This window comes from Coloeus monedula, assembly GCF_965178545.1.
Source record: "Coloeus monedula genome assembly, chromosome: 21".
In the NCBI taxonomy this organism is placed as follows: Eukaryota; Metazoa; Chordata; class Aves; order Passeriformes; family Corvidae; genus Coloeus; species Coloeus monedula.
Window position 1 is genome coordinate 10,221,150 of NC_138801.1, and position 21,309 is coordinate 10,242,458.

At 49.8% G+C, this 21,309-nt stretch overlaps 1 protein-coding gene across 11 annotated transcripts in view; it reads left to right on the forward strand.

The window, feature by feature from the left end:
* The first annotated feature begins 3,292 nt into the window (after positions 1-3,292).
* The window catches only part of ZNF618 (zinc finger protein 618), a 132,429-nt gene continuing 114,412 nt past the window's right edge, over positions 3,293-21,309 (forward strand). For all 11 annotated transcript variants that reach the window (XM_082295143.1, XM_082295148.1, XM_082295151.1 and 8 more), the window contains exon 1: positions 3,293-3,659. In XM_082295143.1, coding sequence (XP_082151269.1) covers positions 3,609-3,659 — 51 coding nt within the window. In that variant the 5' untranslated portion in view covers positions 3,293-3,608. The remainder of the gene's footprint in view (positions 3,660-21,309) is intronic.

Below are 21,309 nucleotides of genomic sequence, written 5' to 3' on the forward strand. Positions count from 1 at the left end.
AAGACTATCAAGCCTGCAGAAGCAGCCCTCGCATGTATGTGCATTGTCACGATCTTTAATCATATTATCACTTCAGATTATTGCAGCCAGGACACCCTTAGCAGCTCATGGGAGGTGGGTTTCCTACCAGGAACCTGCTCCTGGTTCCTACTAGGATGGAATTCCCCATCTGAGATGATTACAGAGCTTCCCTGGGAAAATGAAAGCACTGCTGCTGCTTCATCTTAAGGGTAGGAAAGGAGGGAGCAGCCACTGAGTTACCTTTGGCAAGCCCAGTGCAATGCAGATGCTGATGTCCCAGGAGGAATTCAAACCCTTCAGGCTGGGAATCCCACAGAGGTGTGAGAACCACTGTCCTCTCTGCCCACAGACACCAGAAAATGGAATAAGTAGAGAAAAGTGATTGACCTTTATTGGAAAGTCAGTTTTGAAATGTGGTGTGGAGAGCTCCTGGCTGGAACGGGCCTGTCAGTAGTTGTTACCCAGGGAAGGTCTGAGGGCACTTCAAAATGAGGATGTGGGTTTTCAGGCTTTGGTCATGAGGAATGATCATGAGGAAGTTTTGAGAGACAAAGCCGAAATTTGGTACCAATCAGGACAGAAAAGTCCATTGGATGCTATCGGAGTGGCAAGGCTGGCATGGCTAAAACATCCGCCCCGAAAAGGTCACCTCATCAAAAGGGACTTCAGCCTGAGTGACCTGATGGGTATCTCACTCTAAAACATGCTTGGAATTTCCTAGACCTAATCCATAGAAATTTCCTAATCGAGGATGTCTTGACTTGTAGAATTTCTGCATTAGACCTCACCCCATCAGAGGAGAAGGGGCTGTCCCTCAGGCAGGAGGGGTCACCAGTGATGGTGTTTGTTGTGTGTAAACAGCACGAAATTGGCAGCAGAAACACAGGCAGGTTTTGAGGGATGGTTTCACAAAGCCAAGACCAACCAGCAGCCAAATCCCTTGGGAGGGAGTCTTCAGGCTCCAAGATCTGAGTCAGAACTAGGAACTCTCCCCTGTGGGGCCCCAACCCCTGCAGCCAGAGCAACGTCTGTGCTCGCTGGGCAGCCAAAGCAGGCTGCAAAGCCATTGCAAAAACACACATGACAGAGAAGATCTGGTTTGGTGTCTGGGAGTTTCCTGGTTGCCATTCCTTTTCTGCATCTGTTCTGTGTCCATGACCTGAAGAAATGGGAGGTTTGGGCTGAGGAGGCTTGGAGAGCTTAAAGATTGTCCTTCCAGAGGGAAGAGAGTCCCCAAAAGAAGGTGAAGGTATGATTTATCCACATGGTTCATGGACACAGGAGGCAGGGGGCCCTTTCACATTACAAATGGATAAAATGGAAGTAAAACAGGATCAGGCTCGAAGTGAGGAGGTGATGAATTGTTGGCCACGTCACCATGAGCTGTGGTGGGTTCTCCAGTGCTGAAGATGCTTCAAAGCACACAGGGATGGCTTGAAATGTGCCCTCAGAGATCACAGGACACAAGGGTGGGCATCTTTTATCTCCAGGCTTTGGTTTTTGGAGGGCAATGAGCAGGTTTCCAAAGACAAAGGGATGTTGAGGGTATCTCCATGCTCCTCCTCATCCTGCAAACTGTGCCAAAATGGCATTTTCCCCCAAAATCCTCCTCAAACATTATTTGTTAAACACCAAATTTTGCTTTAGTCTGGTCCATGGGGGATTCCTTCTGGCTACACTTCATGCCAGGGCTGGGGCTGAAAGCCTCGTGAGTGGTTTCTGCTTCTTGACTTCCCACATCCCTTCTCAGCTCATTCGGAAAACATCTTCCCTTGCCCAATGTCCCCACCAATTCCCCTGCCCCTTTGTTTTTATTTAGCTCTGTAATTACATTATCTGACCGTACAGCAATTTGGAATGAAATCTGCATAAAAGATATTAAGGAAAATAAATCTGTGTTTTGCAATATCTTTGAAGTTATCTTTAGGCTGGGCAACAAAAGCAAAATCAGCGTTTGGCTCTCCAGAAATCCTTGGTTTTGCAGAGCTCTTGGGTAAGAGGGTTTCATGGGCTGGGGCAGGAAAATTCACAAGTTCAGATTATTTTATTAATACTATTAATAACTATCTTTGGCACTGCTTCACAAGGGAGAAAACACCAGGTATGCATGAGATGTAATTATGTTTATAGTTAATGCTCTGTGCTTTGCAGGGGAAGAAAAGCACTGATTTTCTTCCCTTTCTTTTTGGAGGAAATTAACAAAGTTTGCTGACAAAAATAACAAAGTTTCCTGAGCAGCAATGCGTGTTGTGAGCACGTGGTGAGGAAAAGCTCTCTGTGGAGGGACAGGGTATTGGGATGAGTTTTGTGCAAGGGTGTAGAGAAAGGCTTTTCCCCGTTTTGTGTTGTGGCAAAACAGCTCTCAGACATGGGGGGACCGAGAGCTGGGACCTGCACAGCTCAAAGGGCAGGGGGTGATTTCAGCCATGGGTGTGCTGTGGGGGGAAGAAAGAGTCGGGGGAGAGTAGGCAAGGGGTGATGCTGCCCAAGCAATCCGGAGAATCATGGAATCACAGAATATCCTGAGATGGAAGGAACCCACAAGGACCATCCAGTCCCACCCCTGGCCCTGCACAGACCCCCCAACAGCCCCACCCTGGGCATCCCTGGCAGCTCTGTCCAAACGCTCCTGGAGCTCTGGCAGCCTCGGGGCCGTGCCCATTCCCTGGGGAGCCTGGGCAGTGCCCAGCACCCTCTGGGGGAAAAACCTTTCCCTGCTCTCAGCCTGAGCCTGCCCTGACACAGCTCCAGCCGTTCCCTCGTGTCCGTTCTGGCGGGCCATCTGTCCCCTCTCACCCTGGGTCCCCTCGTGTCCCGCTTCGTCTCTAGACACTTCCCTCGTGCTCAATGAGGTTTATGCGGTGTACGAGGCCTGGGGAAGCCGTGCTGGACCCGGGCTCTCCCCGCAGCTCCCACCCGCCGGGCTCGCCCCCTGCCCGGGCCGGGGATCACCGCGCCGCCCTCGGGGGCCCTCCCCGCGCCGTCCCGGGGCTGCGGGGTCCGGGGCGGGCCGGGGTCCGCACCCCCGCACCCCGACACACACCCACCCACCGCGGGACACCCCACCGGGGGCGCCGCGGCGCGGAGCGGCCCCACGGCGCCGAGCGGCCCCGCGCCCGCCGGGCGGCGGCCGGGCCGGGCCGGGCCGGGCTGCGCGGTGCCCGGCGCGGGGGCGGAGGGCAGCGCGGGGCCGGCCGGGCGGGCGGCGGGGCTCCCGCGCCGGGCCAGACTCAGCCCCTTTCTCCCGGCGCCGCCGGCTGCGAGCGCGCTGCGGCTGGAGCTGCCCCCAGAGCGGCTCGTGATGGCGGCGGCGCGGGCTCGGCAGCGGGAGGCGCCCGCCCAGCCCTGCGCGCCGCGCCGCTAGCGGCAGCGCCCGTGCCCGCGGCGGCCGCCCCGGCCCATGCCCCGGGGGGAAGGGGGGCTGCAGCAGCCCGGCGAGCCGCCCACCCGCGCAGCGGGGGCATCGCCCCCACTCGCCGCTCCTGGGAGGGCGGAAAGGAGGCAGCGGCGGCGGCGCCGGCTTTGTGCGCGGCGGGCGGATCGCAGGCCGCGGCGGCGCGGGGCTCGCCTGCTCCCGCCCCAGCCCCATGAACCAGCCGGACGGCTCCGCTCCGGCGGCGGCGGCGGCGGCAGCGCAGGTACGCGGCGGCCGGGCGGCGTGTCCCCGGGGGGAGGCGGAGGGAGCGGGGAGGAAGGGAACGGAAGGGAAGGGAAGGAGGGAGGGCGGCAGCCGCAGCCGCCCCGTCGCGGAGCCCCGGCGGCGCTTTGGCGCAGTGCGCGGGGGGCAGCGCCGGCAGCGGCTCCCCGGAGCCCGCGGCTGCCGGAGCCCGCGGCCGCTCGGACCGGGCGGAAAACAAAGCGGAGCTCAGCAGCCATGTCGGGGACGAGCCGCCCCTCGGCCCGGGCCGGCCCCGCAGCCCGGCCCCGGCCCGGGCCGCGCCGGCCCCGCCGCGCCCCGCGCCCCTTCCCGCGGCTTTTGCTTTCTTTTCCTTCTTCTTTTTTTTTTTTTTTTTTTTTTTTTTTTTTTCCCTCTCCCTCCTTCTCTTAATTTTTCCTCCGGAACGTTTTTTTTTTTTTCCCCCCCATTTTTTTTTCCATTAAAACGACGCCACCTAGAGGAGACTATTTCGTAAATAAAAAAAATAAAAAAAAAAAAAAAGAAATTAAAATTGAAAAAAAAAAAAAAGGAAGGAAATATTCTGCTATTTCTAATTTTTTCCCAGAAAGTTGGGGCCGGATCCCCCAAGTTGGGGTTCCTCCGGCAGCTCCCGCAGCGCCCCGCAAATTTCGTGTGTGTCCCTTTGGAGCCAAAGCTCAGCTTATGGAAATGAAAATTAAACAGGAATTTGAATGAATTCAGGTTTTTCTCCCCTCCACCCCCATTTCTGGAGAAAAACGGAGCCTGCTAGCAGCAAAGTGCTGGGAAAGGAAAGTGATTCAAGTTTTTGGTGGGCCCCCCCGGGTGAGCTGCAGGGAGGGATTAGTTTGGGAAAGTGGGAGAATTGCTGTTCCGGAGCAATTAGGAATTGGGCTTCATTGTAATTTTGAACTTGTGCAGCAAGCTCTGCCAAAACTCAGGGTTTATTTTTTTTCCCTTTTTGCTGCAGTGCTTAAAGTTATTTTGTTTGAAATTAGGAGTTTTGCAGGAAAATTAAGAACCCAGAAATTTTGCTGTGGACACACCCAAATTTTTTTTTTTTTTTTTTTTTTTTTTTTGGTGATTTTGGATTTCATGCAAAACTGCTCTTAAACAATGAGGTTCTAAACACAGTCCAGGAAAACACGAGGACAAGCAAAATTAAGAGCCAAATGTCAGTTTTATTTTAGAATTTCTTGGCTTTTTGGATGGTTTCTCCTGGCATAATTAAAACATAGTTTCCAGCATTTAATTTCCTACTTCTTTTGTAAAGAAAAAAATTTCCATACTATGGTTTTTAGGTTTTTTTTCCCCTTCTTTTTTTAAACACACTGTAATAACTCCAGGTTCTGTGGCTCACATAAATCTAATATTTACACAGGTTTATTATAAGGTCCGCCATGATATTATGAATATGCATAATTAACAATATTGTGAAAAAATAATTGCAGATTTAGTGATTTTCATTTTTTTTCAAACTGAAGTGTCTTTAAAGGGCTCAGCCATGATATTTTTCACAAATTCAAAATCCTTTTTCTCCTTGACTGTTAAAGCCTTGCTGGAGTTTGAATTGAAAATATTTTTTTTTCATAATTATTTTTGGTGGTGTTTTTTTTCTAATTGTTTTTTTTTCTGTTTGTTTGTTTTAAATGCTGTTCTGTCCCTATTATTTTGCTGTTACAGAGTGCCTGTGAGTTCTGGACTGTGCACACACTGGTTTATTATTGTAGGGTTGCCCTTGAATACTGGGGTCTTGGTATTGATCTTTTTAAAAATAAATAACAAAAGAGCACTGAAACATGCATTGTTTCAAGAAAAAAGCAATCTAGGAGAGCTACATGGCCTTTCCACCCAAAAGTGGGGGAGGGAGAGGAAGGGAAAGATTAGGTCAACATTGAGTTTTACCAACCTTGACACAGTATCCTCTCTAAAATGGGGACAAAATAGCAAGATGGCTGGCTCCACAGCTGCAGCAGTTTGGTTCTTGTTGGTTTTTTGGGCTTTTTTTGGTTTTCTTTTTTTTTCCTTTTTGGAAAAAAGCATTTTTAAATTTGAAACTCCAAAGTGAGTTTCTGGAGCTGCCGGGCACCCACCAGCAAATGCTGAAATCCGGGCGCTGCACAAAATAAAATTAAATTTCAAGCCGGAATGAATTTTTAATTTGGAATCTCAAACCCCTGAAAAGTTTTTTTTGGATTTTTTTTGGTGGTTTTTGTTTTTGGTGGTTTTGGTTTTTTTTTTTTTGGTTTTGATTTTCCGTTCCCTGTAACTTGATATTTGCTGAAAATCAGAAAGGAGTGGCTGGTGAATTCAGGGTTTGGGGGGCTGTTTTCACTTTTCTTCCCTTTATTTGTTTCATCTTTTGAGTTTTTCAAAGGTGGGGGGAGGGGGGGAAATGGAAAAAATTTGCAAAGCAGGATAACTCTTGGGTGGAGGAACAAATACTCCAAAATGTCAACTCCATATTTTTATTTTTGCATTTATTTGCCCCCGGCCCCCCCGAAAGGGACCCACCCTCTTCCTGAATCCCTTTTTTAGCAAATAATGGAGCGAGAGGCCGGTGCCAGCCCGGCAGTGGTGCAGTTAGAGCCGGGTGGCACATCTGGGGAAAAATTACACACAATGCTCGAAATTGGATTAAACAATCCTGGAGAATATTTTATTCATGGTTCCATCCAGGAAGCTGTAGTGTGGTGGCTTTTCCATATTCTTACCCTCCAAGAATTCCCTTCCTCGAGCTGCACCCCAGAACTTTCACTGCCTTATGATTATACCCGAAGAAACTGTTTAGCTGTAATTTTAATTTTATTTTAAGGTTTCATCCATTTTTTTTTTTCTCTCGTGTGAATCAAATCTTTTGGTGCTGCTTTTCCTTTGCCCAACCACACACCCGGAGATGTGGATTTGGGATTTGGGGGGCACACACCGATGGTGCTGCATTTTAATTAGGAATAATGGCCAAGCCTCGGTTCTGGGGCCACAGTGCCAACATTTGGCAATGACACCTTTGAAGTTTCTGCTGAAGTGCGGCGGGGGAGGCCCTGCTTTGGAGCAGTTCTGGCTGCTGTGGGGGTTCGGAGCGGCTGCTGGAGGAGCTGTGCGCGTCCTCTGCGGCGCTGGGGGCGATGCCGTGTCCTCCCTGCGCTGGGGGATGCTGTGGTGCCGGAGGTGCGGGAGCTGCAACCTTTCCCATCCTTAACTCCCTGTGATCAGCAGCTTTCCAGCACCAGCTCCCGCTGCTGGGGGTTGCGATGGGTCTGAATCTCACCTTTCTGCCCGTCCTTCCAGCACAAACCTGCTCCTGCCTGGAAAAGATTTCATAATTTTTCATTGCAGTCTGCCTTCAGGGGGATTTTTTTCTTTTCTTTCCCTTTTTTTTTTTTTTTTCTCTCTTCTGGAAAGTTGATCAATATTTTATCCTTTTCAAAATTCCTGTTGGCAGCCTGGAAGGGGAAGGGGAGGGAGGGGGCTCAGCTGAGTGATACCAACAGATTTCTTGTGACATAACTGAAATGTATTTTTTAAAAAAGAAAAATTTCCAGGACCTCATTTTCAGTGACATATTTTCATCCCAGAATGAAAACAGACATAATATTATTAAAGGAGTAGATAATATTTATACAAATGCCATATAAAACCTTGGGAGGTTATTGCACGACTCCAGGATAATTTAAATATATATCACTGCCATAATGCAACGCTGGGAATAGTTCAGTTCACGGGTGCAGTCACGTGGCCCCGGTGATGCACAGTCAAGTTTGCAATTATGCAAGTGCAGGAGTGAAATTAGAGCGGAATTAGTGTTCTAAAAATTAGATTAATTTAATTTTTTTTGGGGGGGGAGGGGTAGGGTGGAGAGGGTTGAAAACTGCTCCAAGGGTCATGCTGATACAGAGTCAGGATTTGTGCCCACGGTGCCAGGGAGGCTCAGGCTGAGAGCAGGGAAAGGTTCTTCCCCCAGAGGGTGCTGGGCACTGCCCAGGCTCCCCAGGGAATGGTCCCGGCCCTGAGGCTGCCAGAGCTCCAGGAGCGTTTGGACAGCGCTGCCAGGGATGCCCAGGGTGGGGCTGTTGGGGGGTCTGTGCAGGGCCAGGGGTTGGGCTGGATGGTCCTGGTGGGTCCTTCCAGCTCAGGATGTTCTGTGGGTCAATAATTCTTTGGATGCTGTGCCTGTTAAAGGATTTTGACCTTCCCACCATGGCATGGCAGGACTTGGTACGAGGTCCTGGATGCTGCTCCTGTGCTGCCTATGGCACAGGTCCCCGTGAGGCCACGCTGGCTCTGGGCAGGTGGCACTGCCGGGTCCCTGGCACTGCCCATGGAGCCACTGCTGGCCTCTGCTTGGGCATCCTCAGCTTGAGCACCTTGGGCATGGCTCAAATTTGGGGAATGGCCCAGGGGAGTGTGCCAGCCAGCCCAGGGGCTGCTGTGGGATAAGGGTGTGCAGGAATAGTGTGGCACATCCCATGGGCTTGCTCATCCCCCATAACCTGGGGGTGCTACACTGGGCGCTGTGGTTGCTCCAGTTCATGCTTGGCTCCATGCAGGGGATTATTGGTGAGCTGGGAGCTGTAAAACAGACAAGGGTGGTGCTGCAGTCATGGGGAGCCACCCCAAAACGTGAATTTTGTCAGAGGTTTGCCAGATCAGGCACTACTTGTACAAAATGTACCAAGTGGGGTGAGGGGAAGAGGCGCCTGGGCAGGAGCTGCCAGTGCTGCTGGAGGCTGTGGGTGTATTTGGTAAGGGACATGGGGAAGTGGCCCCAGGAGATATTTATTTCTTGCAATTTCTACATTTCTGTGCATCCAGCATTGTGCATATTTGGATTTTCACATTCCACATTTTTGGCCACACCGTGTTTTCTGGGGAAGAAGTTTCTAATTTTTAAAGGTCTTTTATGGATTAATTGCTAGTCATCTGCCTCCTTTTTGCTTTTGTTTGGTTCCTTGAATGTCTCTTGATTATTTTGTACTGTGTGATGCCAATTTAGTGGTTAACTAGTATGCAAACTACATCTGGACGTGTTGACTTTGCATTAACAATCATTGATTTGTCTGGAGCAAGGGAATAGAAATGAATGCTGCTGTTTACCATGGATAGTATATGAAAAATAACCATTTGCAATGTGTCTTTCATCAGGGGCACGGGGCTCTGGTGCAACTTGTCACAGTGGCTCTGCCTCGTCACATGAGAGCTGAATTTTTAAACCATGGCACCAGGAGTGGGAAAAGGGACCGGGGAAGGCAGTGGCACATGATGTGTGGGGAAGGGGCTCTGTGTAGGAGTAGCTCCTGATGACCTTGGTTAGCTCTGGTGACAGTGGGAGTGGGGTAAAGTCGTAACAGAAAGAAAGTGGAGAAACATTAATCTGTGTAATACATAATATATAACATATACTATGCAACACATGTATAGGGAGAGCTTTTCGCTTGGGAGCGTAACCAGGAGGATGCAAAACTTAATAATCAGAAGTGATAAGCAGCAGGTTGAGTAGATGGTGGCTTCAGCACCAGCTGTTTGTCCCCAAAGCCCGTGGCTGCAGCTGCACGGGGGGCTCTGGATGGAGCAGGGTTTGGTGCCTGCTGTCCCTGCGTGGCCATGGGGAAGCTGGGCTGTGACCGTGGCTGCTGCGTGTTCAGGTGACCCGTGGGATGTGGGAGGCATCGCTGCCCACCTGTGTCTCCTCTGCAAGAGGGGAAAGGCTGAGGAGATGCCCTTTCTGCAGAGGAGATCTCTTCCCATGGCATGAGCGTGCTGGAGACACCAAAGCTGCCATGCAGCTGCTGCTTGGTGTTTGTAGTCACAGTCAGAGTGGTCCCTTGGTTGACATTTGATATTCAGACCTTGAGTCCACTGGATCCACTCATCCCTGGACCTTTTCTGCCGTGTCCTGCTGAGGGCTCTCATTGCTGGTGGTGGGGTGTGATGCTCAGTGTCAGTGTTGGTCATCCTTTGGGCTGGGCTCAGCAGTGAAGGCTCTTCCCACACTGAAATTGCTGTGCTGACGCTGCATGGTGGCTCTCTGAGTTTCTTGGGTTTCACTTGTTGGAGTCTCCCAAAGCGAGCAGTGGCAGAAAAAAGAGATTAAATAAAGAAAACTCTCCCCGGTGCTCATTGAAAGTGCAACTGCAGAGAAGCTTCGTATTCCGAGCGGTGCATTTGGGGAAGGACCCAGCACGGAGGGCACGGGCAGTGTGGCAGTGACACAGGTGGATTAGAATCCATCCCCTTCATTAACCCTCCTCTGTACCCATGGAGAAGAGTTCTTGTGGTGTGTGTTTTCCAGTTTTTTGGCAGCTAAATGGCAGTTAGCTCTGGTTCACCGACCGGGCTGCGGGGGCTTGTGCCAGCACGCCGGGAGCTCTTGCTCCAGCTGGGACACTGCCTGGGGCAGCCCGGGGGGCAGGGCCGGGGGAGGGCCACAGGGCACCTTCTGCCTCCCCTTGATGGGGTCAAAGCAGCTGGACCCCCTGCTTGTGCCTCCGTGGGTGTGCCCGAGGGACTCTTGGCCGAGGTCAGGGCAGAGTTTCAGGCTCCTGCCAGGTGATGGGACTCGTGGTTGATGGAGTTGTGCTGCCTCTGGAGAAGCTGGAGGCCATGTGGCTCTTTTGGGGTGAAATTGCAGAGTTCTGGGTCAGTCTGGCCCATGGGGAGGGCTGAGGGTGGCCATGCCTTGTGCTTTTTTGTGGTGGGACCAGTGTCACCGCACCAATTCCTCTGCTGGAACAGCTTTCCTTGGGAATCTCTCCTCTCCCTTTATTTCCCTCACCTGTACTACCAAGCCACTCTAGTGTGTGCTGAGAAGGGTTCAGTGCTGTACTGTACCTGCAGAGATTTAATTATATAGGCAAGGCTTTCCTTGCTTGTGACTTCCAGCACTCCTGCTTGTTTCGCATCTATATTTGGCCCGTTTAATGTGGAAAATAAGGCTGGAAGGGGAGAAGTGGAGACTGGAGAATTTGCCTGCGCTGATAAGGGGCTGACAAAGGGAAACATGAATGTCAGAGTGGAGCAGAGACGAGCTGTCGAGGAGTTGCCGCCTGTATTTGAGGGATCAGTCCCTGTGCCTACGTGTTTGTGCATATGGACGTGCCTGAGACACTCGTGGGTGCAGAGTGAGGGCGGGGATGCTGGGCGGGCTGTTGGGTCCGTGCTGTGCTAGGGCCAGGAACACAGGAGCTCCGTGGTGTTATCTGCCCTGGTTTAGAAATCAGGGATGTTATCACACAAGGTTTGGTATCTCAGCAGTTGATAGAAGTGAGACTGGCCCTGTTTGTCAGACCTTTCCACTGGCAGTGAGTTGAGCCAGGCTGGATGGGCCAAATGTGGTCACATCCCGATGGCACCACTGTGTCTCCAGGCTCTCCAGGACTTAATATTTGTTGTGATTTCATTTTACTAGATACACACAGGCAGCAGTAATTTTATGGAAGTTAATTTTTTACTCTGCGTGGGTGTAGGTATCCTTTCCTGCCTGAAAATAGCAGCAGAAGTCACTTTTCAGAAGTTGGGTGTGCTTGCATTGAAGGGCCGTCATTTACTGCTTCCAGTATGTTGAGAACAATTTTAGTGCAAGTATTTAATTGCTTTAGACCTATTTTTAGAAGTATTAAACCTCAGTTTTCAAAACTGCAACCAAAGCCAGCAGCTCTGCTGGTGTGGGAGAGCCGGGAGGGGAACCTGGAGGAAAACCTGGGGCGACGTGGGTTGGCCCCGCTGGGAGCAGAGCGTGCTCAGGGGCCTTGGCAGGGCTCGGGGTGCTGCAGAGCCTTTGGGGTGCACGCCTGAAACCGAGCTGTCTGTATTCTGGTGAGAGTTTTTTGGTTTTACTACTATTCTATTTACTTGGCTGCACGAGGAGAGGGCGGATGAATGAAAGCCGATTTGAGCAGGTGTGTACAATTTCTGATGTTAAGTCTGCAGGCTGGTGGATGTAGTTTGGAGGCTGAGCTGGGAGCATCCCAGAGAACAGTGTGCAGGCAGCCCCAGCAGGGCTCTGGCTCCAAACCCAAGAATAGCTCTTGCTTTTCTGGGTGTAAATCTGTCACTTGAGGTCTGATGTGCCTTAGTCTGTGGGCTGCAAATCCTGAGCTTTCACTGGCGTTTGTGAGATATTTGTGATTTTGAGGGTGGGAAGAGAGAGTTGTAAGAATGCAGGATAATTATTGGCTGGGAATAAAATATCTTTTTGAATTTGTGTATGCATTTTGGAAGCCTCTGTAGGGAGGGATGGCTGGATTTGGATAAGGCTGGTGGCAGAGGGGATCTGAAAATCCCCCTGGGAATTAGCAGGATTTCTCTTTGCAGTCAGGAGATGCTGTTGAAGATGTCGAGGGGCAATGGCAGTGACACCACGGGACAGGCTGGGACCCGGCAGTCGGTGGCCCTGGGGTTACTGGTGGGGCGGGCAGGGCTGGAGATGGACTTCACCAGGGAAGGAATTAATAATTGACCACCAGGAAGGTTGCCCTGGGGTGTGTTTTGACTTGGCTTCAGGGCATCCATCTGTTTATGGTTAATACCTCTGGGGTTACTGCATATTAACTCCAAGGGAGGGATATTTTTACCATCTTATGTGTCTTTATTTTAGAGGCCTTTAAATTTGGCTGGTCGGTGATAACTGCAGCTGGAATTGGCAATTCTGCTCCATGGGGTTTGTTGGGACATGCCAGAGAGACAGCCTGGCAGGGGACCTGCTGTGCCACTGGGCGAGGAACAAAAACCGTAAATGTATCCAGAGAGGGCATTCAGGTGGAGATACATCCCGAGCCAGATCCACACTGTATCCCACGTGCTCCTGGTGCCTGCTCTCGGGAGTGCTGGCAGATGCCAGAGGGATGAAGGCAGAGTCCGTGGAGCATTTATTGGAGAGCAGGGAAAGGTTCTTCCCCCAGAGGCTGCTGGGCACTGCCCAGGCTCCCCAGGGAATGGGCACGGCCCTGAGGCTGCCAGAGCTCCAGGAGCGTTTGGACAGCGCTGCCAGGGATGCCCAGGGTGGGGCTGTTGGGGGTCTGTGCAGCTGGGGCTGCACTGGATGGTCCCTGTGGATCCCTTCCATCTCAGGATATGCTCCATGATCCTCAGTGGGAACAGTGGTGCCCTTCCTAAATGAGAAAAAAACCTCAAAATCAAGGTCCTTTTTCTGAAATCTTGCACGTATTTAAATTTTTAGGGTTTTTTTTTGCTATGTAATCTGATTTGGTTTAGTTGCCAAAAAGTGGATTTGCTGAGAATGCTGCGTTTGCTTTCGGTTCCTGATAAGGTGGAGGAGATAAGTCCCACGTGGTGGCTGTTTGTTTGTGTGAGTGGGAAATGTTTGTGCTTCCCTCCTTTGACAGGGAGCTCCTTGGCCGTCCTCCTGCAGCATAAACACTGCTTGTGATTGGAGTTCATTATGTGAGATTTAAAATGTATAAAATGAAATGTTCCTGTCTGCTTTAAGCAGACATATGTCTACGGTTTGCAAATTAACCTAATTAAATATATATGTAGAAATTTATGATATTCAGCTCCTAGCACAAGGTATGCAATTAGCATCCTTGCCAGCAAGGAATTTTCCATTTCTGTCTTGACTTTTCCTCATAGGAGATGTGGTTGGGGTTTTTTTTAATTTTTTTTTTTTCATTTTTAATCTTCAATCTTTAATTTTTGTTCTGCTTTGGAATTCACTTAGGGACGAGTCCTGTGGGGATTTAGGCTTGTGGTTAAATTTCCCTATAAGTAGCTTTGACTGAAGTCAGTGAAACATTCCCTAATTCCTGGGCTCCAGCCTGTCCCTTCACCTCTGCAGGACAGGACGAGTTCGTTTTGTTAGGAGAATATCAGGAGCAAAATAGCATTCTGGAGGAGAAATTGCATTTGAATATTTACATTTTTCGAGGCTCTTCCTTCCTCCCACCCAAAAATAGCAAAAAATATTATCTGTCTCCTCTGGATTGATGTAATTTTCAAGTGTTTGGCCAATGTTGTTTCCAAAACACCTCAGCTCTACCTGAGCTGTCTCTATGGCAGGAGGGCCCTCACACAAGAAGCACAAAACCATTAATACAACCTCTCATTTAGCAGTGTTCTGGCACCAGGAATACTACTTTTAGTTCCTTTTCTGCCAAAGTGTTGGGTTGGGGTTTTTTTAATATTTAAAGTTTGATCACGTTAGAATAGTTCGTTATGTAAATAATCACTGGTCATTTTGCATATCAATAGTTGACTCCATTTTCTTCACAAAAAGCCTTTTTTCCCCCATAAACATCCCCACTGTTCCAGCCCAGAAGGTACTCTTTATTAGCCAAACCAACCAAGTCATGACGTTCCCAGCTCAGCTATTTTAATGATCCCACAAACCCAGAAAAGCAGTAGGAAATTTTTCAGAAGCAAACTGCAGAAACTTTTTTTTTTTTTTTGGGACATCATAAGTTTTCAACTTTTTGTCCAATTATTTTTGTTATGTTTTTCCAAGCTTCAGGCTGTAAACTCGAAGAATTTGGGACTGTTGTTTCTTCCTGGAGATTATTTAGGGGCGTCAAAGGTGACCCAATGCTGGATGGAAGAGCTGAGGGCTCGGCAAGCACGCGGGCTCCATTCCTAATTTCTGTGCAGGAACTATTAATAATTCTTCATGGGCAAGGTGAGATGTTGGATCAGAACCCCTCGGACACCCCTACAAGTCTGCCCTCCTGTATTTTCCTGTGACTTTGCTGCGCTGCTGTGTTTCCCCGTCTCTGCATTTCAGTTTTGCTCTCATCTCAGTCCCTTTGCAGGAGCTCTCTGCTCTCCCAGGTTGAGGTCCTTGGTGTCTCCTGCCCTCCCTGGGTGTTTCTGTGCCCTCTCCATTACAGGGGCTGCCTTTTCAGAGACCATCAGCAGCTCTGATTCCCAGTTCTCCATCACCACGTGTTGTGGGGTGACCAACTCCATAGATCAGAAGAAGAAAATGATGGTGCAGGCTGGTTTCGGGGTCTCCTTGTGAGCCTGCAGCCTTGCCAGCTGTCCCATACCTGGCTCCTGTGTAGCTCAGCTATGGGACACATGATTTACTGTAATAGCTCCATCTTCCACTGGTTCAGGTGTTTCTTTCTCACCCCAGTGCTGTGCCCACCCTTCGGAGGCTCCTCGGATCCTGTCCCAGGATGTGCTGCAGCCCCTTGGGATGTGGATTTTCCGTAGGCTGGCATTACCCACCGCCAGGGCAATCATTTGGATAATTGCACTGTCTGCAATTTATTTAGGCGAATAGGGGACTGAAAAATATTTGCTTTTGCTTGCTTGTGGGGTTTATTTTTAGGGTTTAGCTTTGTGCTTAGGGAAGCAAATCCTGTGTGTCCCTTCTGCTGAGGTGCTGCTCTTTGGGGCTGTTCTGGACACCCTGTCCATGCCATAGGAGTTTGCCTGGCTGGATCACCCTTCTTGCCCTTCTCTGCTTCCTTGTTTAGTTCTGCAGTCTCTCTCCAGGGGGATCACCGGGGGCTGTGGGTGCGGCTTTTATGCACGGGCACATTTCTGTCCCCGCACCCGTAATGAGTCTCTGGTTGCAGCAGAGGCACTCAGCTGCTGGGGAGGTGTTCCTGTGCCTCCTGGCTTGCCTCGGTGAATGCTAATGGCCCGTTTAGGCACCTCGGTGTGGTGCACGGGGCTGCTTTCCCTGCGCTGTGCTCCCGTCCCCGGACCCCGCCCGGCGCTCGGAGCAGATGGCTGCGGGACCCCACTGTGATAACGAACTATTCCTGCCCTTTATTTTCCGTCTCTTAATCAGTGGTTAATCAATGAGGTGACTTCTCACTTCATCCTGTGCATATGAAAGTGCTGTGAGTGCTCTTGCCACAAGAGCCTTGGCAGAGCAAACTCTTCGGGAAGCTTTGGGAAGTCCAGGTGCACCACGCCCTGTTCTACCTGCAGCTGGCTCTTGCCAGCAGTGCTCAGAGCCCGGTGACTGATGGCTGCCGAGACCTGAGGGACTCCTGGTGTTCCTTTTTAATCCGTGGGAACACTGACTTTTAATTGTTCTGGGCTGTTTTGTTTGGTTTTTTTTTTTCAATTACTGTTTATAGTAATTTTTCTGCCACCAAAATGAAGTTCTGCAGTTCCTTGGAGCTCTTTTGAAACAGTGGGGTCCCATTCAGCGCTGGCTGGCTCACAGGTGGATAGCAGTGATTTTGGGGGTGCTGGGTGGTTTGAATAGCTTGATGCCTTTCAGGCTTTTGGGTGGATGCTCTTTGGCCCTGGAGATTTTCAGGTTTTTGCTGTCAATTTTGCTAGGCAGGTCTGCAGCTTTTCCTGGCGACCCCACAGTTTGAGGTGGATGCTCAGCTCATTCCTCATGAAGGAAGAGTCCAGGAAAGGAATTGCTGAGCCCTATCACAAATGAGCACTGGTGCAAAGAAGTTGAATTTTTGTCCTGTGGTTTTATCTTTCTTCAGCGCTTGATTTATGCCAGAATCTGGAAGATTCCTGGTGCTTGTATTGTATTGTATGCCTGGTTTGATTATTTTTTTTTTTTCCTTCAGTGACCTGTTTCTCAAAATCTTTTTCTGGATTGGCTTTTTTATGGCTTAAAGAGTAGCTTCCTTGAGTTTATATTCTCCTAATTTGGATTTGTTTCTGAGGATGTCTTTTTATTCCTAATGGCCTCCTTCACTCTGCTGTTAGTCTGTGATTATTTGTTTAACAAACCCCCTTTGGTAGGTGATAATCATCTCCAAGTTTTCCACCTCACCTGCAAGGCCTTTTAGCTGCTCCATTAACACTCTTCACAAATTTATAGAATCATAGAATGGTTCCTTCTGTGAGGAGAAGCTGAGAGAGTTGGGATTGTTCAGCCTGGAAAGGAGAAGGCTTTGGGGTGACCTCATTGTGGCCTTCCAGGGAGCCTGCAAGAAACATGGAGAGAGACTGCTTACAAGGGCTGGAGGGACAGGACACAGGGAATGGCTTCCCACTGCCAGAGGCAGGGCTGGATGGGAGATTGGGAAGGAATTGTTCCCTGGGAGGGTGGGCAGGCCCTGGCACAGGGTGCCCAGAGCAGCTGTGGCTGCCCCTGGATCCCTGGCAGTGCCCAAGGCCAGGCTGGACATTGGGGCTTGGAGCAGCCTGGGACAGTGGGAGGTGTCCCTGCCCATGGCAGGGGTGGCACTGGGTGGGATTTAAGGTCCCTCCCGACACAAAGCAGTCTGGGATTCTCTGATGTGCCGTGTCTGGGGACACAGTGTGGGGACAGAAGTCCTGTGTGGGACGTTGAGTGTCATTTCTGCATCGAGCTGGCTTTCACATTTGCAAGTCTCTGTGGGATTATCTGAATTCTCCTGTGCCTGAAATTGTGTTCCTGCCTTGGCAGAGACCTGTAGCCTCTCTGGTGTTCACTGGCATTGTGAGCATCTATCTGTGCTCTGCCTCTCTGGGATGGGCTTCCAGCCCATTGGGGTTCTCTGCTACCTCCTGGCATGATAATCTTGTTTCATTTGTTGGACTGCACTTTGCTTCTCTGTCAGCACAGCTCCATCCTTCCTATGTAATTTGGATATGGATTGCAGTGCTCTGAGTCCTTTGTTTCCTACCTGAAATTTTATGCAGCTTTTCAGGGATACAGTACATTTATGACCTCATCAATGGAAAATGCTTCACTTACACTGGATGTTCCTGTAACTTTGATTTTCTCAGGCTTTAGTTTAAATAGGTTTTTATATGCTGGCATCTGTTTTCACTTTGGGTTTGATGGTGTCTGGCTTTCTCAGAGGGGCTCCCTTTGGCTCAAGCCCTCCTCAGCTCCCACCTTGCAGCCTGGTTACGGGTGGGGCCTGGTGGGATTTCACAAAAATGTCCTGAGTTTCACTTTCTCAGGCTCTGTTGTCCTCTGTGTCATTTGCAGGCACTTTTTAGCAAAGTGTGGTCTCTGCCATGAAGGGAGAACCATAGTCTGGGCTTAAAATTGGTCTCCATGTAGGGTGCAGCTGGTGCAGGGCAGGACCCTGAGCTCCCTGTCCTGCCTCCCCTCCCTCCCAAGCAGGCTGAGCTCCTGTGAGCAGGGCAGTGCCATGCTGGTGAGAATTAAAACAGAATAAAAGGAAAAAAGGAATATTAAGAGGAAGAGATGACAGTTATCCTTGAGTTAGAAGTTATCAAGTGCAGAAAATGGATAAAGGAAGTTAAAAACACATGGGGAAAAAAAAAATCTGTGACTGTCAGTGCAAGGAACAGTAAGAAAGTATTTGTATTAGGAACAAAAGAAATTCTAATAATGGTTTGTGTAGACTTATCACGGCTGAGGAGAGGTAAAATGCATAATAAAGCAGAAAACCTAGACATGTTTAATAAATATTGCTGTTCCCTATTTGTAAGGAGGAGGAATGATCCACACTGAGCCCATGTGCACAGGAGCTGCCAGGGCCAGCCTTAGGCAGAGGCTGAGCAGGGCAGGGGTTTCCAGCTGGTCCTCGGGATGGTGTTCCCTGGGCACTCCTGCCGGCTCTGCCCCTTGGGCTTCTGTCTGTCTTTCCTTCCTCCTGTGAGATTTGGATAAAGTGGGAACATTCCAGAGGGTTTGGTGGGTGCTGCTGTGGCACTGTCTGAGCCTGACCAGTGTGGGAGGGGTGGATGGGAATGTCAGACTGGAGTTGTTCTCCAGCAGAAGGGATGGAGGGAGTGTCGTGTCCTGAGCTGGCAAAATGTCTGATTTGGTGCCATGCCCCAGAAGGCCCTGTGGCAGCACAAGCTGCTGTGAACCAGGCTGCAGACAGCGTCTGGCATGACCACAGGCGTTGGCAGTGGTGGTGGGGAGGGAAGGAGGGGCTGCAGCTGCCCACAGGGATTTGGGTTATGGAGTGGTCCCCATTGGGTGAGTTTTGGGATTGTGCATCTGGAGGGATGGGGCTGCATCTGCTTTTGGGATGGGGAGACCAGAGGGGAGCAGAAATGCCAAACCAGACTTTGGGGTGGGAAGGGGACAAATGCTGCAGGGTGAGCAGTGACACTGGGTCTGTGGGAGTGGGGGCATGCAAACCATGGCTGTGTGAGAACAGCTCTGCTGTTGCTCATGCATTAATACATTGTCCCCATTTTCAGTTCCCTCAGTTCCTTAAGAGATGTTGAAAAGTTGGAGAAGACACAGAACATGTGAATGGAGTGAAGCAATTTGAGGAGTCGAAGGAAATACTCATTAGTGTTTGTTCTTAAACATTTGGGGACGTGAACCATATTTTGGGAAACTCTCTGCCAAAAAAAAGTCTCACTTGTTGATTTTTATCTTCACGGAGCCAGTTCTCCATGGGCTTAAAAAGCAGAAAATTAAAAAAGCAGGTAGCAGAGCCCTTGGTTTTAGCAAAGTGCGTAGCAAGAAACAATACCTGGAAGCCGGATCCAAACACTGACATGACAAAATGAAGACGCAAAAATATTTTTAAGAGTAGGAGGTGGAAATTTTGAGCAGCAGAGCAGATTGGCTGTTAGAACAAACTACCAAGGGGAGCTGTGGGTGCAGCATGCTGGGTGCTGTTGCTTGTTCTCTGTGTCTGTGCAATAAATGTTTCAGGGTTTTTGAGCAGTTAGCCGGAGCAGAGCTGTGTTCTGGTGTAAAGAATGGCCATTCTGTGGCTCCACAAAAGATCCCACTTTCTGTCTCTGTTTTGGTGTCCTGGTTCCCAGTGTCTGAGAGCAGATGGTTGGGGAAGGATTATAGGAACAGAGGAAATATTGAGTCAGCTTCCCTTTAATTTACTCTCTAGCTCCCACCAAATGGACCCTAAATTATTCTCACTTCCAAACTCTATGGGATGTTCCAAACCCTCCAGGCCATCACCCTCACCCCGGTGTAAGCCCTTGCATGAAGCCAAAGTACTTCCAGCTGGCTTTTTCCTCCCCTAGCAGAGATATAACTAAAGAAATTCATAGATAATCTCCTGTAACATTGAGCACAAAAGGATATTTGTTTACTTTTTGGGGCAGGAAATGATAATGAATAAGGTAGTTAGGGAGCACATGGGATTCAGTCATTAAATAATCTGCTTTATATTCCTAATGCAAAAGCAATAGGCAGAGCAGCAGAGAGAAGAGTGCTTAGAGCAATATAGAAGAATATGGATTTTTATGGAAGCACTTGTGGTCTAGAGGAGAATCCGTTCCCTCTCCCAAGAGGAACCTGTTGTGGAAAAGGGAACCTATTGTAGAAAACCTTTTGCAGACAAAATGGGGGGTATTTACAAACTGCTGCAGAGATCAGAGAGGAAATTTCCCCTGGTTGACTCTGAAATCGGGCACAAAAAGCAGCAACTGAGCTGAGGTGGCTGAGTGAAGATGTAAACAGTATTAGGAGCAGTAAGCAGTAGGCTTTTAAAAAGTATAAACAGTCTGGTAAGCAGGAGGATAGGAAGATCTATTAAAATAAGCAGAAGGCAGTAAAAAGGATAATTAGAAGGCAAAAAGAAATAGAGAAGATCTAATTGCTAAGACTATTTTGACTTCAAAGAGTTCTTTAGATATATTCAGAGCAGACAGAAGCTAGCAGAGGAAACTTGTCCACTGAAGACAATGCCAGGGGTTGGAGCAGGAGATCTGGGAACAACGTGTTTGTAAATCAGTTGTTGGATGCCTCTGGCTGTGGCTGTGCCTCCAGTGGGTGCTTGGCACCCCTGTGTCCAGGACCCAGCTTGTGTCCCCTGCTGGGAGCTCTGTGATCAGCGAAGGGAGCTGCAGGACACTCGGGCACCTTCATGTTGGGGTGCTGTTTTTAAACCAAGGTTTGTGCAGCTCGCCAGGAACCTTGAAGTCTTCGTGTTGCATGACAAAAATGCCCTGTTGTTGCACTCACCTGTGAAGTGTGGGGGTGACCCTGAGCCACAGCCAGGCCTGAAGCTTTTTCTGATGACCTTCATGACTGTCATGTTGCAGAAGACCTCTCAGATGAAGTCCAACCTTTGACCAGTCACCACTTTGCCAACCAGAGCAGAGCACTGAGTGCCACGTCCAGTCATTTCTTGAACACCTTGAGGGATAGGGACCCTACCATCTCCCTGGGCTGCCCATTCCTATGCTTGACACCCCTTTCCCTGGAAAAATTCCTCCTGATGTCCAGCCTGACTCTCCCATGGCACAGCCTGAGGCCGTTTCCTCTCATCCCACCCCTCTTCTCTGGCAGCAGAGCCCGACCCCCCCGGCTGCCCCCTCCTGTCAGGGACTTGTGCAGAGCCACAAGGTCCCCCCTGAGCCTCCTTTGCTCCAGGCTCAGCCCCTTTCCCAGCTCCCTCAGCCACTCCTGGGGCTCCAGCCCCTTCCCCAGCTCCATTCCCCTCCCTGGACATGCTCCAGCCCCTCAGTGTCCTTGAGGAGCCCAGAACTGGACACAGGACTTGAAGTGTGGCTTCATGAGTGCTGAACACAGAGGGACAAATCACTCCCTCTCGAAGTTCAGCAGGCACTGAATCAGAAGGAAAGATAATGCCACAACTGAACCACATTCTGGCTGGAAGTTCATGAGTCTTGTGCATAAAAACCTGGGGACAATTTATGCAGTTTCTTGCTAAGCTCACCCGATTTAGATTTTCCTGCTTTGATCAGAGTTGCTTTTCTCAGCAAGCTGCCTTTGCAGAGAGCTGGAGTGTTACGGGCTCCTTTGTATATGTAATTAAAAGCAGTCTTGTATCTTGATACCCCACTGTGGTTAACGT